The following is a 15,762-nucleotide window of genomic DNA, read 5'->3' on the forward strand; positions in this document are numbered from 1 at the left end:
GAGGGGATCTGGGTTTCCCCAGGCTGGTACTGCAGCCTGTGGGATGAGCGAGCAGACCTGGCTGCTGCAGCCCCGAGGGCAAGTTTTTATACCACGCTGCCCAGGGATGAGGATGGCTCATGGACACCCAGGTGTGTGTGGCTCACCTGAGTTCATCCCTTCTCGGTGCCAGGTTTTGGCTGGGGGTCAGGTTTCAGCACAGGCTTTGCTGCCCATCCCAGCGCCCAGCTCAGCTGATGCCCAGCATCTCTGGTGACTACAGCCTCCTCTCCCTGAGGGCTCTTTAACATGCCAGCTCCTGCTGTGAGCCTCCAACGGGATACCCTGTGGTGTCGCTGCATGCCTGGTGGCACTGTAGGAGGCCAGAAGAAGTGGGGATAGCTGCTAAGCACCCTGAACATCTGCAGTCCACTTGCAGATTCCTTTTGGGGTGTGCTGCTTGAGCAATCTCTGGCTGTAAAACTCTGTATTGCAAAAACCTTGTGTCATGTTTAGCCCTTCAGTAATGGCATTATACACATGAGCAGGGCCCCACTTTAGCTGCCAACACATTGATACATCAGCACGGCCAAGCCCATGAGCAGGATAGAGCAAGTGGAGCACTTCTGGCTGCTGACACTCTGCTTGTTCCACCTGCTTTGAACAGATTTGCAGCTCAAAAAAAGAGACTCTGGGTGCAGAGACAATGTGCTGAGTGTCACCAATCAATAAAACCCTCCAGGATTACTCTTAGCTGAGGCCAGCCTGTGTGCTTGCCCATAGAGTATCCACCAACATGATGGATCTTGCTTAGAAAGAGCCCCAGTGAGGCCTGCTATGCCCTTTCCCTGGCCATCAAAGGGGAAACTGGAGAAACTCCAAAGCAAATGGCCAAAGCCACGCTCAAGCCCAATGGATGCCTGCCCTGCAAGGGTGCAGGGGTCCTGGGGGCCAGGGTGGGGCTCTGCCCCCGGCGCTGCTGAGCCCTGTCCCTCACAGCTGCGCAGGAAGCAGGCCTACGTGGAGAAGGTGGAGAAGCTGCAGCAGGCGCTGACACAGCTGCAGGCGGCCTGCGAGAAGCGGGAGCAGATGGAGCGGCGGCTGCGCACGCGCCTGGAGCGGGAGCTGGACTCGCTGCGGATGCAGCAGGTGAGGAGGGGGAGGTCTGTGCAGGACCCCAGCACAGGGCCTTTGGTGGTGCTTTTACAGAGGGATGGTCACTTGCGGCCCTGCCAGGTGCCAGCTTGCTTTTGAGTTCAGGCTGTTGGGTTTTCTACCTAAGACTTTCCTTTGGGTGTGGTTGTGGATGCCCCCTCACTGGAAGTGTTCAAGGTCCGATTGGACAAGGCTTTGAGCTACGCGATCTAGTGGAAGATGACCCTGCCTGTTGCAGGGGGGTTGGACTTGGAATGACCTTTGAAGGTCCCTTCCAACCCAAAGCAGTCTATGATTCTAAGTCCTGATCTTCAGCAGAAGATGGGGAAGCTCCACAGTGGAGCTGCTGGACACAGCCAAGCCCTGCCTGCTGTGGGGCTGAGAAGTCCTGGCTCCCCTGGGAGGTCCTCTACCCTCATGTGTCCCCCTACACCTGCCAGGGGAGAACATCCTTCCAGGTTTCTCTCCAGCAATCACAGATTGTGCAAGATCAGCTTCACACCAAAGGGAGAGAGGAAAGGTGCAGTACATGTGAGCATGAGATTTAGCCTACAGCTTTTGGCAGATTTGCTGTTGAAAAAGTGAAGTGGGATGATGTGGAATTAGTGGGATCAAGAGCTTGGGCAATATTCAGTCTGGACAGTGATTATGTACTTGGTTTACAGAAACGTCTGTCCCTAACAGATCTGGAGACAAAACAAAAAATTATTGAATGTCATGAGTTGGAAGAGACCCATAAGGATCATTGAGTCCAATGGTGTCATCATCTTCAGGCAATAAATTATTTAAAACCACTCCAGTCCAGATGGGCTAGAAGTGTAGTTTTGCATTCCTGTCCCCTTGGTTTTTGGCAGCCCTGTGTCTTCAGAGGGATGGTGTTCTGTATGTATTTTATGCACAGTTATTCCTCTGGATAGCTAACATGATCTCTTACATTCTCCTCCATCCCCAAGTCCCAAAGTCCAGTCATCTGTGAAAAGTGGGGAAAGAAGCCTGGGGAGGTGGCAGGAAGATTTCCAGGTTACAGCCAGCACCAACTGCCAAATGCACAGTCATTGGCCAGCAGATGTACCAAATGTATCAAAGCACCACTTGGGGAAAAAGCAACATAAACAAAACATGATGCACTTGTAACTCTTGAAAGGCTCACTAATATCTCTGTCAAGAAGTACATCTGCTACAATAACCCTTATTTATGAGCCATTAGTGGAGGCCCAAGCAGCTGTTGCACAGAGCTTGTGCTGCCAGAAAGCAGAGGGTGCGATGCTGCTGGCGGGATGTGGGTGGGAAATAGCACCGTGAGCAACATCAGTGGTTGGCAGTCACAAGGTGGCCTGACCTGAGAGCATCCCCTTCTCACTGGCAGACCCAGGGCAAGGCAGGTCCCCCAGCAGTGGCATCACTGTCCACTGCTGTCCCTTCCCATCTGTCTTGGCTCTTCCTTGCTGCTGTTAAAGTATGTTAAGTCTCTCTTGCCCTGTCCATATGGGCTTGCTCTTCCTGTGTTCTTCTAGTGGCTTTTCTCAATTGCCCCTTAGCCTGCTTTTTCTTTAAAAAAGAAATTACCTGGGGTATGATATGCTAATGCTGGTGTAAATGAAAGAATCTTGGAGAAAACAATTAAAATTCCAGTGTAGGTAAAATTAGAACTAGAAAAGCTTTTGTTCTCTGAGATGGAATGGAGGGACAAATCAATGTATTAACCAAGTGGGATGAACTGTTGATAAAGTCCTTGTCTTGGGAGTTCAGGCTATTTTGGCAGAAAATTCCTCTGTAATGTACAGATTGCTTTGTTTTTGAATTTTTTTGGCATTGTAATCAGCAGCTGCATTTTGTGTTGCCATAGTTCTCAAATGCCTACACCAGCTCCCTAACAGGTTTTAAGAAGGAAGATGCTCTGACTTCTGACCTTGTAGCTGTGAGAGGAGGCTTTGGGATATTTCTTACTATTTATACTTTTTGTTTTATGAGCCACAAGCCTGCAATGAATCTTCTTGCTTCAAAATACCCCAAGTTTTTAATTCAGATCTGTTTTCTCTAAGTTACCAAAGTTATGTCTACTGAAGTAGTTTCTCATTGCAGAGAAAAATGAAGGAGTTTTTTTTCTCCTTCTTACCAGAATCAGCGACCCAGAATCTCTTCTGGTCCTGGCTTGTTGGTAACCAAGTCCGAATGGCAAATCTGCATTATCACTGGTGCATGAGCTGGGACAAAAAAAAAATCCCTTTGACTTAGCATTGCAGGCTGAGCATGCAGGTCTGGCAGAGGTTTTCCCTGAGAATGAAGATAAAAGGCACCCACAGTGTTCCAAGATGCCATTTACAGACCAGGACTGTGCCTTCCAATTACCTTCCAGCCAGGGTCTGGGCAATATCTGAAGTGCAAGTGGTATTTTTTGCAGGAGCTGAGTTGCAGCTGTTGCTCCTAAGGGCCACTCCATATTGCATTTCCTGAAAGCAGCTTCCAGACATGTTACTGCATCAAAGGCAAAGGCTGCAGCCTTCCTCTGGTATCTCTAGTTTCATGTAAGCAGAAGATAAGTGTCTAGAAGGAGGAAATGTGGTATGAAAAATGAAAATGGCTGTTGCAGCCCTTGCTCTGGTGTGCTGGGACTGTGCCAGGGAAATACTTTGCCTGTGGAAGTTTGTGGTGTAGGATGGATGAGAAACTGGTGCTCCTGAGACACATTTTCCCCTTTAACACAATTCTGTGCACAGTGGAGTGTAAAGTGTAACAACTGTCTTCCATTTTTTATTGAAAAAAAACCCCAACCAAACACATGTACTTGTACTGACTTCTTCCAGAGCTTCATGCCTCTTCCCCTAGTGTAGGCTCATCGCTCTGAACCTCTGCTGAGCCACAGGCTGGATCTCCAGCCTCCAGCTCATCCCACAGAGCCTTCTGCTCTCCACCAGCAGTGAAAGGAGCTTGGGGCAGCTACCCATGCCACTAAGGGGGTTTAATTAAGTGTGTGTGACTGGGTGGGATAAATCCTGCCTGGGGAAGTGCTTTTGTGAAAGCATAGATACAAAGGGTTACACACCCATTGCTGCTTGTCAGCATCCCATGAGAGCTGGGAATCCCACAGCACCTGGGAATCTTCTACACCTCCAATAACAAAGTTACCTGATGCACCACAGAAGTCATCTTCTGAGGGCACAGGAGAACTATGTGCTAGAAGATACAGGTGTAAATCGGTGTCTGGGCTATTTTCCCAGCTGCTGTTTTAAATAGGTTACATGTAGCTACATTATGTGTCACCTTTTTTTGTTTGTTTGTTTGTTGTTGTTTTGTTTTGGTTTGTTTTTTTGTTTGTTTGTTTTGGGTTTGTTTGTTTGTTTGTTTGTTTCTGCTTTTATATATAAACCCTCTGGTAATAGCTGCCATCCATACCAAGCACTGCCCAGCTGTGGGATGAAGTCCCAGCAAGAAAATTATCTTTTAAAGCTTCATTGTTTCTTGTTCCTACCAACTTTTCTTTCCTAGCTTTTCCCTTGGTTTGGAGTATCCCGTGAAATCCCTGCTCATCAGGGCGAGCTGGACCCCTACTTCTGTCAACATGGTCCAGAGATGCATGTGCTAGGGTTGCACACATGGTCAACCTGCCTCTCCTCCTGCAACATAAGGGTTTTAGCCTGGGGTTTCCACCTGCTCTGAGGTGGTCAAAAAACATGGGAATGTCTTTGTGTGCTCCAAAGAAGATGTGGGGAAAAAAGGGCTGGCAGCACCTGTACTTGGCAAGGGGTGAATATCTATTGCTGTTTCTACTGGCAGAGGCAGGGCAGCTACCAGGCAAGCAGCCTCCCAGAGCACAATGCCCCAGCCCTGATGGAGCTGGTGCGGGAGAAGGAGGAGAGGATCCTGGCCCTGGAAGCTGACATGACCAAGTGGGAGCAGAAGTACCTGGAGGAGAGTACAATCAGGCACTTTGCCATGAATGCTGCAGCCACAGCTGCAACAGAGAGGTAAGATGGCCTCCCTGCAAGCAGGCAGTTGTCTTCACTGCAGAAAGCATGGGGGAATAGTAAGGAATGGATATTTTCTTAAGGCTGGAATTTGCTTGCCTTTCCCTGCTGAGTCGTACTGCCATGTCTAATATACCTCTCCATGGTGTCAAGCCAGTGAGGTACAATATTTGGTTAAGACAGGGTTTACCCTTCTGACCAGGTCTAAAAGCTTATCAAATGGCCTCAACAACAAAGTCTCAGGCTGCCAAATTGCACAGCAGAGGCAAGGCAGCTCCTCCCCACTGCAGCGATGGAGCAAGCTGGGATGATTGGTTATGGCTGCATCCGTCCCATGCTCTACAACATGGTTGTTTAACCTGGTTTTAAAAACCTGTCACAAAGGAAATTTTGTGGCCTAAGACCCCTCTTTCATTGCTTCATTAAGCTTCAAATTGAAAGGTTCTCCTGATAACTAAGTTAAGCCTCTTCACTGCAAAGTACCTCAGTTGATTCTTGTCATTCCCAGGTGTACGTGATGAACAACAGGTTGCTGTTAATATTTTAAATACTGGAGGACAAATATCCCCTGTTGTGTCTTCCCTGGCCTGAACTGACTTACTTCCTTCAGCCATTCAGTCCTATTGTGAACCCCTTCCCATTCCTGTTGCATTTGTCCAGACTGTCTCCAGTTTGTGTGTGTCAAAGCATGGTGCCCAAACACAAGGCACTGCAGCGAAAGCTTTCCAGTGAAGAGGAGGACTGGATACTTAACTTCTCACTCCAGTTTCTTAGAAGCCAAATCCCTGGAATACACCCTTAGATGAGATTTTCCTTTGAAATGCAGTTAAGTGCATGACTCAGGATAATCCTTTTCTTTTGCACTCCAGTCTAGGCAGCAATTCCAAAGTGTATAATTTCGTTCCTTGTTTCTGATGTAGTCTTGTTGACTTGGGACCATTTTCCGAGTGAATGAGTCCCTCTGATGTCTGTCCCTGTCCTTCAGGATGGTTATTAGCCCTGTGGGGGTTGCCCACAATTTCAGTGTGCTCTCTTTTCCATCAGCCCAGTTAATTAATGGTGTTAATGACTAAACCCATGCCTGCAGCAAGATGACCCAATGCCACATAGCCATGCACTTGGGCAGGCAACCACTGCTAGCTTGAGCTTCGAATGTGGGTTTGAAGTTTTGTTTGCAAATGCCAATCTCACTTGGAAAAGCCACCCCTGCAGTCTCACTTGGAAAAGCCACCCCTGCAGTCTCAGGAGCCTGACTCACCATGTGGAACCACTTTTCCAGGGACACCTCAGCCCCGAGCCACTCACGCAATGGCAGCTACGGCGAGAGCGCGCTGGAGGTGCGGGGCTGGCAGGAGGAGGAGGAGATCGTGCAAGCCAACCGGCGCTGCCAGGACATGGAGTACACGTAAGGGGCCATCATCTGTACCTGCTTGTCATGGGGCTAGAGAAACCAGGATGCCCTTTTGTTCCTTCATGCATGCCTGGAAAGGATGGGCTTAGCTTCACTTTTGACTTAGTATTGCTCTTCGTCATTAAAACAGGGATTAAAGAGTTGCTGTTGTTAAATAACTTCCTCCCTACCTTCCTGTTAAATCTTCTCTGTGCCAAAAAACACCTTCTTACAAAACAGAGGCTGTTCTGCTATTAAAAGTAAGTTGGCGTGCGAGGAAGCTGAATGCTTGTTTAATCTTGGTGAAAATCCCCCTCTGGAATCAAGAGCATCTGGTTGTGAAGGCTGAAATTGTAATCCCACCACTACATAATCAGCAACGTGAGGGCTTGCCTGTGCCTTGCTCTTTGCTCCTTGCCTGCATAGTGCTCTTTCTAGATACACTAAGTTTCACACATCCAAGTTGTGTGACAGTCACATTGGCATTTAGGAGCAAATAAGCAAAATTTAGCACCATGAGCAGCATTAAAAATGATGCATTTGCAAGAGTAGAAGATAGAAAATAAACTTTTTTTGAGTAAAAATCCCTTGAGAAAGTTTGTGTGTTCCTCTAGTTTTTTACTCAAAAACTATTTAAAATCTGTTCTTCAGTGTTGGCTTCCCCACCACAAAAAAAAACACTCTGCAGACACTTTCCATGAAAAGGTGTATTTGTTGCTTGTGGAAAATATCAATGATTTTTTTACTGGGTTTGTTTTCCTTTTCCACTCACAGATGCAAGCTAATCCTGCTTCCAGTGAAGTAATGGAGGTTTGCCATTTGGCTTCATTAAAGATAGATTAGGATCTGGAATTTTCATTGCAAATTAGACATCTGATTATGAAAACTAATGCCAACATGAAGTTACCTGCTATCTCCCTTGTACGTACAGGTTTTCCAGATGTGACATTTCAGCTTTCACTGCTTCACAAAATGCAGCTGCATTGGACTAGATATTGTTCATCACAGTAAAGCTATAGTTGTCTGGCTGTTGTATTGTACCTGTACAATATGTATCTTAACATGTAGAGTTTTTTGCCTTTTGGTTTGATTTGGTGTTAATTATTCCTGGAGAAAAGTCTCAGATAATCCTATTTTTTTTTGTGATTGGAAAATCTTTAGGGTCTGCCTGAGAGAAGTGACGAGCTTTGCTGGGCTTTGCACAGTGTGTGCTGGTATTTCTGCAGTGATGAGGGAGACACAAGAGCCCAGCCCAGATGTTAGACAAACCAAAAGCAACCTTTCCACTCACTTCAGCAGGGCTTTACTCTGGCTGACAACAGACCCAAATGGTGGGGCTAACTGAGCCTGCTAAAGGAGAGTTTCCAGATTTGGACCCCATGTATTATGAGGGTGGAAATTGCTTCTGCGTTTATAATCTGGTGAAAGCAGCAATCTGCAGCCCAGTCAGGATACTGCCCTCAGTACTCCTGCTGGGCAGATAAAACCACAGCAATAGATGGGCTCAGTTAACCTTGCAGAAAAGAGTTCCCAGATTTTACTTTAATAGCTAGAAATGCTGCCTGTTTCCAAGTGCATGGTTATCCTCAGGAGAACCGGTGGGAACTGCCTTGTCTGAGTCATTCAAAACCAGAAGGGACAGAGCAGCAGGGCATGTTCCCAGGGACCCATCCAGCTGACCCAGGGTGAAGAGAGCTGCCCATATACATGTTTCTTCCATTCCTGTAAGCAAGGCGTTCATATTTTGGCAGAATAAAGAATCTCCATGCAAAAATCATTGAGAAGGATGCCATGATCAAGGTCCTTCAGCAGCGGTCGCGGAAGGACCCCGGGAAAGCTGACAGTGCCAGCCTGCGACCAGCTCGCTCCGTCCCTTCCATCGCCGCTGCTGCAGGGACACATTCGCGCCAGACCTCGCTCACCAGCAACCAGATAGCTGAGGAGAAGAAGGAAGAGAAGATCTGGAAGGGAAGCATAGGTGAGCTCCTTTTTTACTTCAGCTTCGGCTTATCCATCACTTTGTCCTAATCCTTCTGCTTGAGCTTAGCAGAAGTGCCCCTGGCCATGGAACACACACCTGAACAGCTCATTGCCAGAGCACTTTCCATGGGAAGAATGTGTATCCTTGTGCTGAAGTAAAATATTAGTTAGTTTTTAATCTTGCATTGTATCTTAATTCTGTCTTAATCATGTGTCATGGTTTGACTCAGGATCCTCAATTAAACCAGCAACAATAATGGTCTCGATCCCCTCCCTCCTATGTAGGGAAAGAAGAGGGAGAATAAGGAGAGAGTCTTTCCAGATCAAGAACTAATCTAGACCAGCTTTAATGAAATAATAATGACAACAAAAAACATGTACAAATATATACAAGTATGTGCAGGAATGTGCAAACCCCTGTCACCTCCCCCACCCCAGCAACTCCCTCCTGAGCTGTGAGCAGTTCTGAAATGTCCTGGAGCTGCTGGAGAGAGGGCAGAGCAGACAGGAGCTGAGGGGAGAGCTGTGAGGGTCAGGAATGCACGGGCCTGGGGATCAACAGTGGTGGATAGATGGAGTCCTCCCTGGATGCTGACCGTGGATGGAAGAGAAGGGAAGAAGAAGAAGGAAGGAAGGAGCTTGACTTCCATGATCCCTGACTTTATACCAAGACTTACATGTATGTGTGTGTATGGAATATCTCTGATCAATTTTGCTGCCCTTCTAGTCTGCTCCTCCCTACAGGAGGCTTGCAGACACTTAGCATCCAAACCAAAGCAGAGCAAAGTGTCCTTGGTCTCTCAGCAGTAACATAAACATTCCAGCTTAATCAGTCCACTAGCTGGAAAACTTGCTGTGCTGTTTAAAAGAGAGCTGACTTAAGGGAAAAAAAAAATCAATAAAAAGAAAACTGGCTTCATCCTGGCTTAAACCAGGATGTCATATTAAATTGTTCTGCACTGATTCTAGAAAGCCATAGATGGGAGAAAGCCTACCAGAAACAAGCAGATGATGTTTGCAACTTTGTGGGAGTAAACAATAAATTTGAGCTAGAAATAAAGTCTGGTTAAAGAAGAAGGTGAACATCACTTTGAGTAGGAGCATGTGATGTGATGTGGCAGCTAAAAAATGAGTGCAGGACTGTGGTTTGGGGCCGCATGGGACAGGGGGCATGGAGGAGTGTGAGGCTGCGCCAGGTGTACTGCTGGGATGTGCATGCAGCAGGGGATGCAAGAAAGGGCAGCTGCTTGCAAAAGTCTGGTTTTGTAGGAAAATACCATGTGGATGTCAGGAGAAGAGCAACAGGCAGTGTAAAGGGGGAAAGCTATGCCAAGCTAAAGGGCTGGAGACATACCCTGACCAGCACCTTGTAGCTCTGGGGTGTATGGGGGGGACAGCTACTTATGTTTGAGCTGGGATGTGACTGACCACCACGTGTTTGCAGGGCTGCTCCTGGGGAAGGAGCACCACGACCACTCCTCGGGACCCTCGCTGCCTCCTCCGCTGCCCTCCTTGTCCTGCATGCCCATCCCGGCCCCGGCAGCTTCCCACATGAAGACGGGCAGCAAAGACAGCAGCACCCAGACGGACAAGAGTGCTGAGCTCTTCTGGCCCAGCACTGCCTCCTTCCCTGGCCGAGGACGGCTGGGCACCACCCCGTCACACAGCCCTGCCCCACGGCCCCCGGGGACACGAGTCACTGGTGAGAAACTGGATGAGCTCTGCCAGATCAGTGCAAAATACCAGCACCCCCAGACACACCCCAGTACTGATGGAGGGGCATGAGGCCTTCACAATCTGCAAAGTGGTGGTGGGGAGGTTTCTTCAGGGAAAATAAAATCATAGGGAGAGAGCTTTCCAAGGTTGCCCAGCCTGGCTTTGCAGAGCTTCATGCTTGGCAGCTTCTGTAAAGCTCCACTTGCCTGCAGCAGATGGAGTTTCCAACCAATGCAACTATTCCTCCTGACAGAGATTAAAATTACAGTCTGACACCTTGAAACAATCAACACCTGCTCACGTACTCAAACCTTTCTCCTCTTTTGAACTTTAACCCTGGTCAGTGAAGGCACCATTGCCTCCCTGATTTTTAAAAGAAACCTGGAAGGAAATAATAAGGAGAAACTGGAGATTTGGAGGAGGGTGGGGGTGGTGTAAAGAAACACAATTCTAATTATTGTTGTAAGGTGGAAACTGATGGTTTGCAGCTCTAACAAGGGAGACATTTACACACATTACTTTGAAAAAGCCAATTTCCTACACATTCATCTTGTCTCAAATGCAAGCCTTCCATCTAAAAAATGCCATGTATCATTAATAAGGCTGAGTATCACTGATTCCTTGAAACTGGACTACTGTTTTCTGAGTAATCCAGATTGGAATTTGTTTCATGGTGCTCTCAAAATAGCCTTTCAAGCTATTCTTGTTTGTAAGAAATCTGAGTCCTTCTCCCTGAATTTGACTTTTGAGAGCTATGGTGATGAAGATGAACACCTAACAGCATCTATCATACATTTAGATAATTGGCCATACACAGTCTCTTAGCCCACCCCCCTGGCAAAGTAACACATTTTAGATTAAATCACCTACCTCATTATTTGTATACTGTCTTCATGATGTTTTAAACTCTTCAATTTTGCACATGAAGCCAAATAGGAATATACATGTGGAGAGGTGGATCAGATGACAAGCAGTAACTTGGTAAAATGATGCAGATCTTTCACAAGTGCCTGTTTCTCCCTAGGGCGTCAGCTAAGAGGTACTTGGGTCTCTATCTCTTAAATACCAGCTTTATGCCTGCCCTTGGGGTCTGTGGACACCAGCACACCTACTGACATTGTGCAGGGAATTCAGCATGACATGTTCTTGGCATTCTGATCAAATTTGGCTTTCAATGAGCTGCTGGAGCGAGTTCAGAGAAGGGCAGCCGTGCTGCTGAGGAGGCTGGAAAACAAGTCCTATGAGGAGAGGCTGAGGGAACTGGGATTGTTTAGTTTGGAGAAAAGGAGGCTGAGAGGAGACCTCATTGCTCTCTACAACTACCTGAAAGGAAGTTGTAGGGAGGTGGGTGTTGGCCTCCCAAGTAAGTAATGGTAAGACTAGAAGAAATGGCCTGAAGTTACTCCAGGGGAGGTTCAGACTAGATATCAGGAAGAACTTCTTTACTTAAAGAGTGGTCAGGCACTGGAATGGGCTGCCCAGAGAGGTGGTGGAGTCACCATCCCTGGAAGTATTTAAAAACTGTGTAGATGAGGCACTTCAGGTCATGCTCCAGTGGGCATTTTTTTAAATTATTGTTTTTTGGGGGACAGGGTTGGGGGGTTGACAGTTGGATGCAGTGATCTTAGAGTTCTTTCCCAACCATGACAGTTCTGTGGTTCTGTGGCATACCTTTAGGATGTGCTTCACCACTGGTTTTCTATTTGCTTTGAACAATTTGCTGTTGAATTTGAGCTGAAGACCAACTCTCCCTTCTTCTCATTACAGACAATGCAGGCCATGGGAAGCTGCCTGACAGCAAAGGCAGAGTGAGCAGCTTGCTCCACAAGCCTGAGTTTCCAGATACAGACATGATGGAAGTCCTCATCTGAGCAGAGGGTGACGTCTCTGGGGTTTCACATGTGTTTACGGCCAGGTCTAACGTGGTCCTCGGTGTGCCAACCTTAAAAACTAACCCTGAGAGTTTGAAGAAGGATAGTGAAAGTTTGTACCCAAAATTAAGCTTGAGTCTGAGATGTCAAGACTTTGGACAAGACAAGAACTCAAGAGCGCTGAAGAGGAGCAATGAAGTGAATGTCTGGGATTTTCCAAGCAGAAGAGGACATTGAAAATGGAATGTGGTGTGAGAAGGGGATTGTTGAGGGAAGAGAAAATTGCATTTTCTGGTATAAAGAGAAGGTAGTGAAGTTACAGACTGGGTGCAAACTGCCACTCTGTTTCCCTGCCTCTCTGCAGCCAGGGCAGGGAGTGAAATCCTGGCTCTTTTGAGGCCAGAGGGACTTTCTGAATAACCCAGGAGAAACGTGCATCTTCCTCAGTATCAATTAATTTCTCAGCTGCTTAATTTCAGTGAATATTTGGTCCGTAGATGTGCATGGCAGGTTCTTGTAAGTAGTTGTTTGAAGTGGTGTGGTGTGGTTTTCCTGGGCAGGCAGGTCAGGTGGCTCTTCCCTGGCTGGCCTGGTATTGCTCTTGGAGCTGGATTTACAGTGCAAATATTCATGTCTTGCAACCTCAGAGCTTGCTGAGACTTCTTTTTTTGGTAGGAGCAGTTGTTGGCTGGAATTCCTATTGAAGCATGAAAGTAGAGGGAGGGAAGAGGACCCTGCTGAAGCAATCCTTTTTTTGAGGATGGGAAAGTTTCAGGAGGAAAAGTCAGGAGAGGATCCCAGCAGCTCCCTGAGGGCTGTGTGGTGTGGAAGCTCATTTGGGGCAGGAGTTGCTGTGGGGAGTGTTTCCATTGGAGTTAAGTGAAGCTTGCTTGTGAGATCAGAAGGTGGCTCTAACTGTGCACTGGGTCATAGTAGTGGAAAAACCAGAGTGTTTGTGGTAAGAACAGGATTTATCCTTTATTTTCAATGCCTACAGCCAAATCCTACATCCTTGAGCGTAGAAACCTGCTGTTCAAGCTGACATGGAACAGGGCATTAAGGGGTGTAGGATCAGGTCGGGAAGAGTTTAACTGCAAAGCAAAGCATGAGCATCACATGTTTTTTGTGCTGAGCTAAGTACTTCCTCACAGGGAGGGTGATTAGATGTTGGAATGGACTTCCCAGGGAAGTGGTGGAGGCACCGTCCCTGGATGTGTTCAAGGAAAGGCTGGATGTGGCACTTAGTGCCATGGTCTAGCTGATGTGGTGGTGTTGGTCATAGGCTGGACTTGATGATCTTAAAGGTCGTTTCCAGCCTTGGTGATTCTGTGATTCTTTTCACCTCATTTTACCTGGGACGGAACATTTCTCATTTTCAGCTTAGTCCCTGGTTTCTGTAGGAGGTGGCCACTGTCTTTGTAAGACAGCCAACTCACCAGCAGTGTTAATCAGGGTGTACTGTTTGCTTCATGCATTGCACATGCTGATCAGGAAATTTTCCTCTTGGAGGTATTTCTGTACTGGCTTTGCAGTTCCTGAGCCTTGTGGTGTGCCATAATGGCGTTAGGAAGAACATCCCTTTGGGGAAATGGGTGATGGGATTTTATGTGAAGCTGCCTAGAGTGGAAAATTGATGGGTGCTGGAAATAATGGTGTGCTCAGGGCTGGCTCAAGGTCACCCCTTCCTGTAGGTGTCGGGTCAGAGCCCTTGGTTGTGAAAACACCAGGCACTTTAAACTCTGCTTCTACTGAAAACTGAAGTCCTTGCAACCTCAGCGCCTGCAGGGGCCAAAGCCCTGCACTCAGTACTGCCTGGCTGAGACCTTTTTTTAAAAAAAAAACACACCAACATTGCTGTGTTGAATCTATGCACTTATTTCTGCCTGTACATAAAGTTACACATACGTCAGTGTCGCCCTCTCTCTGTTTTTTGCACCTGTTGAACAAAGTAATGGTAGGTTGTGTGGGCAAGCCAACTGTGTCTTTCAAGTATTAGCAGCTTTGCATTGTGAAACCAAATGTGTTTGGTTCCAGACCCCTGGAAGAAGTTACGTGGCTTAATATATGCCTTGTAAAATAACTTTATTTTTTATCTCTGAAGTTAATTCAAAGGTTATAAGTGTTTGCATAAAAGCTAGGCCTGCTCATGGCAGCAGCACTGAACCCCCTCCATGGCCCTTCCTCGAGTGTCTGTAGTGGGAGTGGGGCAGGAGGAGGACAAAGCAAGGGGATACAAGTAAAACAATGGTGAGTGTTTCATTTCTTCATGTAGTAAGGATATCCAGGTGCTTGGAAGTCCCTAAGCGTTTTTTTACCGGCTGTATTATTTCTTATGATGAAACCAATTAATAGTTTGTGTGCAGGCAGAGAGCTGGGCATCCAGCAGAAGCAGTGTTGGATCAGCATGAGTGATGTGGCTTTCAGTTATGTTTGGTAGTAGTGCAGCTCAGCTTCTCCAGCTCAGCTAGAGTACAGCACTCCTCATCTTTCTCCTCCCCATGGAGGCCACAGTCCCTCCAGCTTCTGGTACCCCAAGGTGTGTTTACAGCCAGTGCTGCTCCAGATTCATGGTCACATACAGGAAACCTTTTGTTTGAGACTGCAGTGCAGGCAAATCTCATCTGCTTTTGGAGTCCCAGCTTAAATAAACTCGGAAGTTCATTCTCCTCAATTATTTTGAACTCAAGAGATGTTTGTTTTCCTGGAGAGGGAAGGTCTGGAGGACCAGCAGGTCTCCCCCCAGCCAGAGCACTAGCAGGACTTGTGTGGGGCAGTACTGCCATAAATCAGCCCCTCTCATCAGAGTGATGCAGGTCCATTTGTGCTGCTTTTCCCAGCTCTTGGAACTGTTTTGTGTTTGGGGAAATGTGCTGTAGCCATTCCAGGTGACATTGGTAACTAGTTGTAAAATAATGATGTTTTTTAATTGTCGTTGGTTGTATAGAGAAGCTGGTGTACAGTGTTGTACAGCTGGAGGGTTATTTGTACATAGAGGGGAAAATTAAGAAAGTTATGTGTCACCCACAGCAAATATTGATATTGTTGGTCAGCCAAAGATTTCTTGTTCTTTGCTGTTTAAACTTGTGCCTTAATATTGTATATAATAAATGTATAAACATGTTTCTTTTCTCACTTTTCCAGTGTGAATATATTCAGTCCCTAAGAAGAAAGGACTTTTTAAACCATTCTCTAAGCTTTGCACACAACATGCTAGGACTAGGTGATACCTTGGGGACTTTAAGGTTGCCCCTCCTGTGTTCTTCAAGGCTGTTAATGAAAGGCCCCACATTGGGAGGTGGATGTGGGCACAAAATCAGTGGATCTGCAGAGCAGAGGATCAAACTGAGACCTTTGCCAAGCAGGAAGAACAGGATTTTAGCAAGATCATCTTCACCTAAGGGAAATTAGGGTGGAAACTTAAGACACTTTGGTGAAGATCTGCAGATCCTTCAGCCCTACAATCTTTTAAGCATACCACTCTCTTTATTTATTTATTTATTTATTTATTTATTTATTTGATATTTTTTGTTGGTTTTGAGAGTCTGGGGCTTCTTTATGTGGCAAGTGTTGGATCAGTGCGAATGATACACCCACCTACCTTGTAGATCTGGATATTCTTGAATTACTATAATGTCCTCAGTAAGGAATAAAGAGCAGATCCCATTTCAAGCTGTTCTGCAGGCGAGGGGAGTGCACCAGTCTGGTG

At 46.7% G+C, this 15,762-nt stretch overlaps 1 protein-coding gene across 2 annotated transcripts in view; it reads left to right on the forward strand.

The window, feature by feature from the left end:
* AMOTL1 (angiomotin like 1) overlaps positions 1 to 15,188 on the forward strand; it is a 60,546-nt gene extending 45,358 nt beyond the window's left edge. The window contains exons 8-13 of one of the 2 annotated variants that reach the window (XM_051625300.1): positions 979 to 1,128; positions 4,909 to 5,099; positions 6,379 to 6,504; positions 8,241 to 8,467; positions 9,914 to 10,171; positions 11,953 to 15,188. In XM_051625300.1, the coding sequence (XP_051481260.1) occupies positions 979 to 1,128; positions 4,909 to 5,099; positions 6,379 to 6,504; positions 8,241 to 8,467; positions 9,914 to 10,171; positions 11,953 to 12,056 (1,056 nt within the window). In that variant the 3' untranslated portion in view covers positions 12,057 to 15,188. The remainder of the gene's footprint in view (positions 1 to 978; positions 1,129 to 4,908; positions 5,100 to 6,378; positions 6,505 to 8,240; positions 8,468 to 9,913; positions 10,172 to 11,952) is intronic. The other variant, XM_051625310.1, reaches the window with a different exon arrangement.
* The last annotated feature ends 574 nt before the right edge of the window (positions 15,189 to 15,762 follow it).

The sequence above is a fragment of the Apus apus genome, chromosome 1, assembly GCF_020740795.1.
Source record: "Apus apus isolate bApuApu2 chromosome 1, bApuApu2.pri.cur, whole genome shotgun sequence".
Lineage (NCBI taxonomy): Eukaryota > Metazoa > Chordata > Aves > Apodiformes > Apodidae > Apus > Apus apus.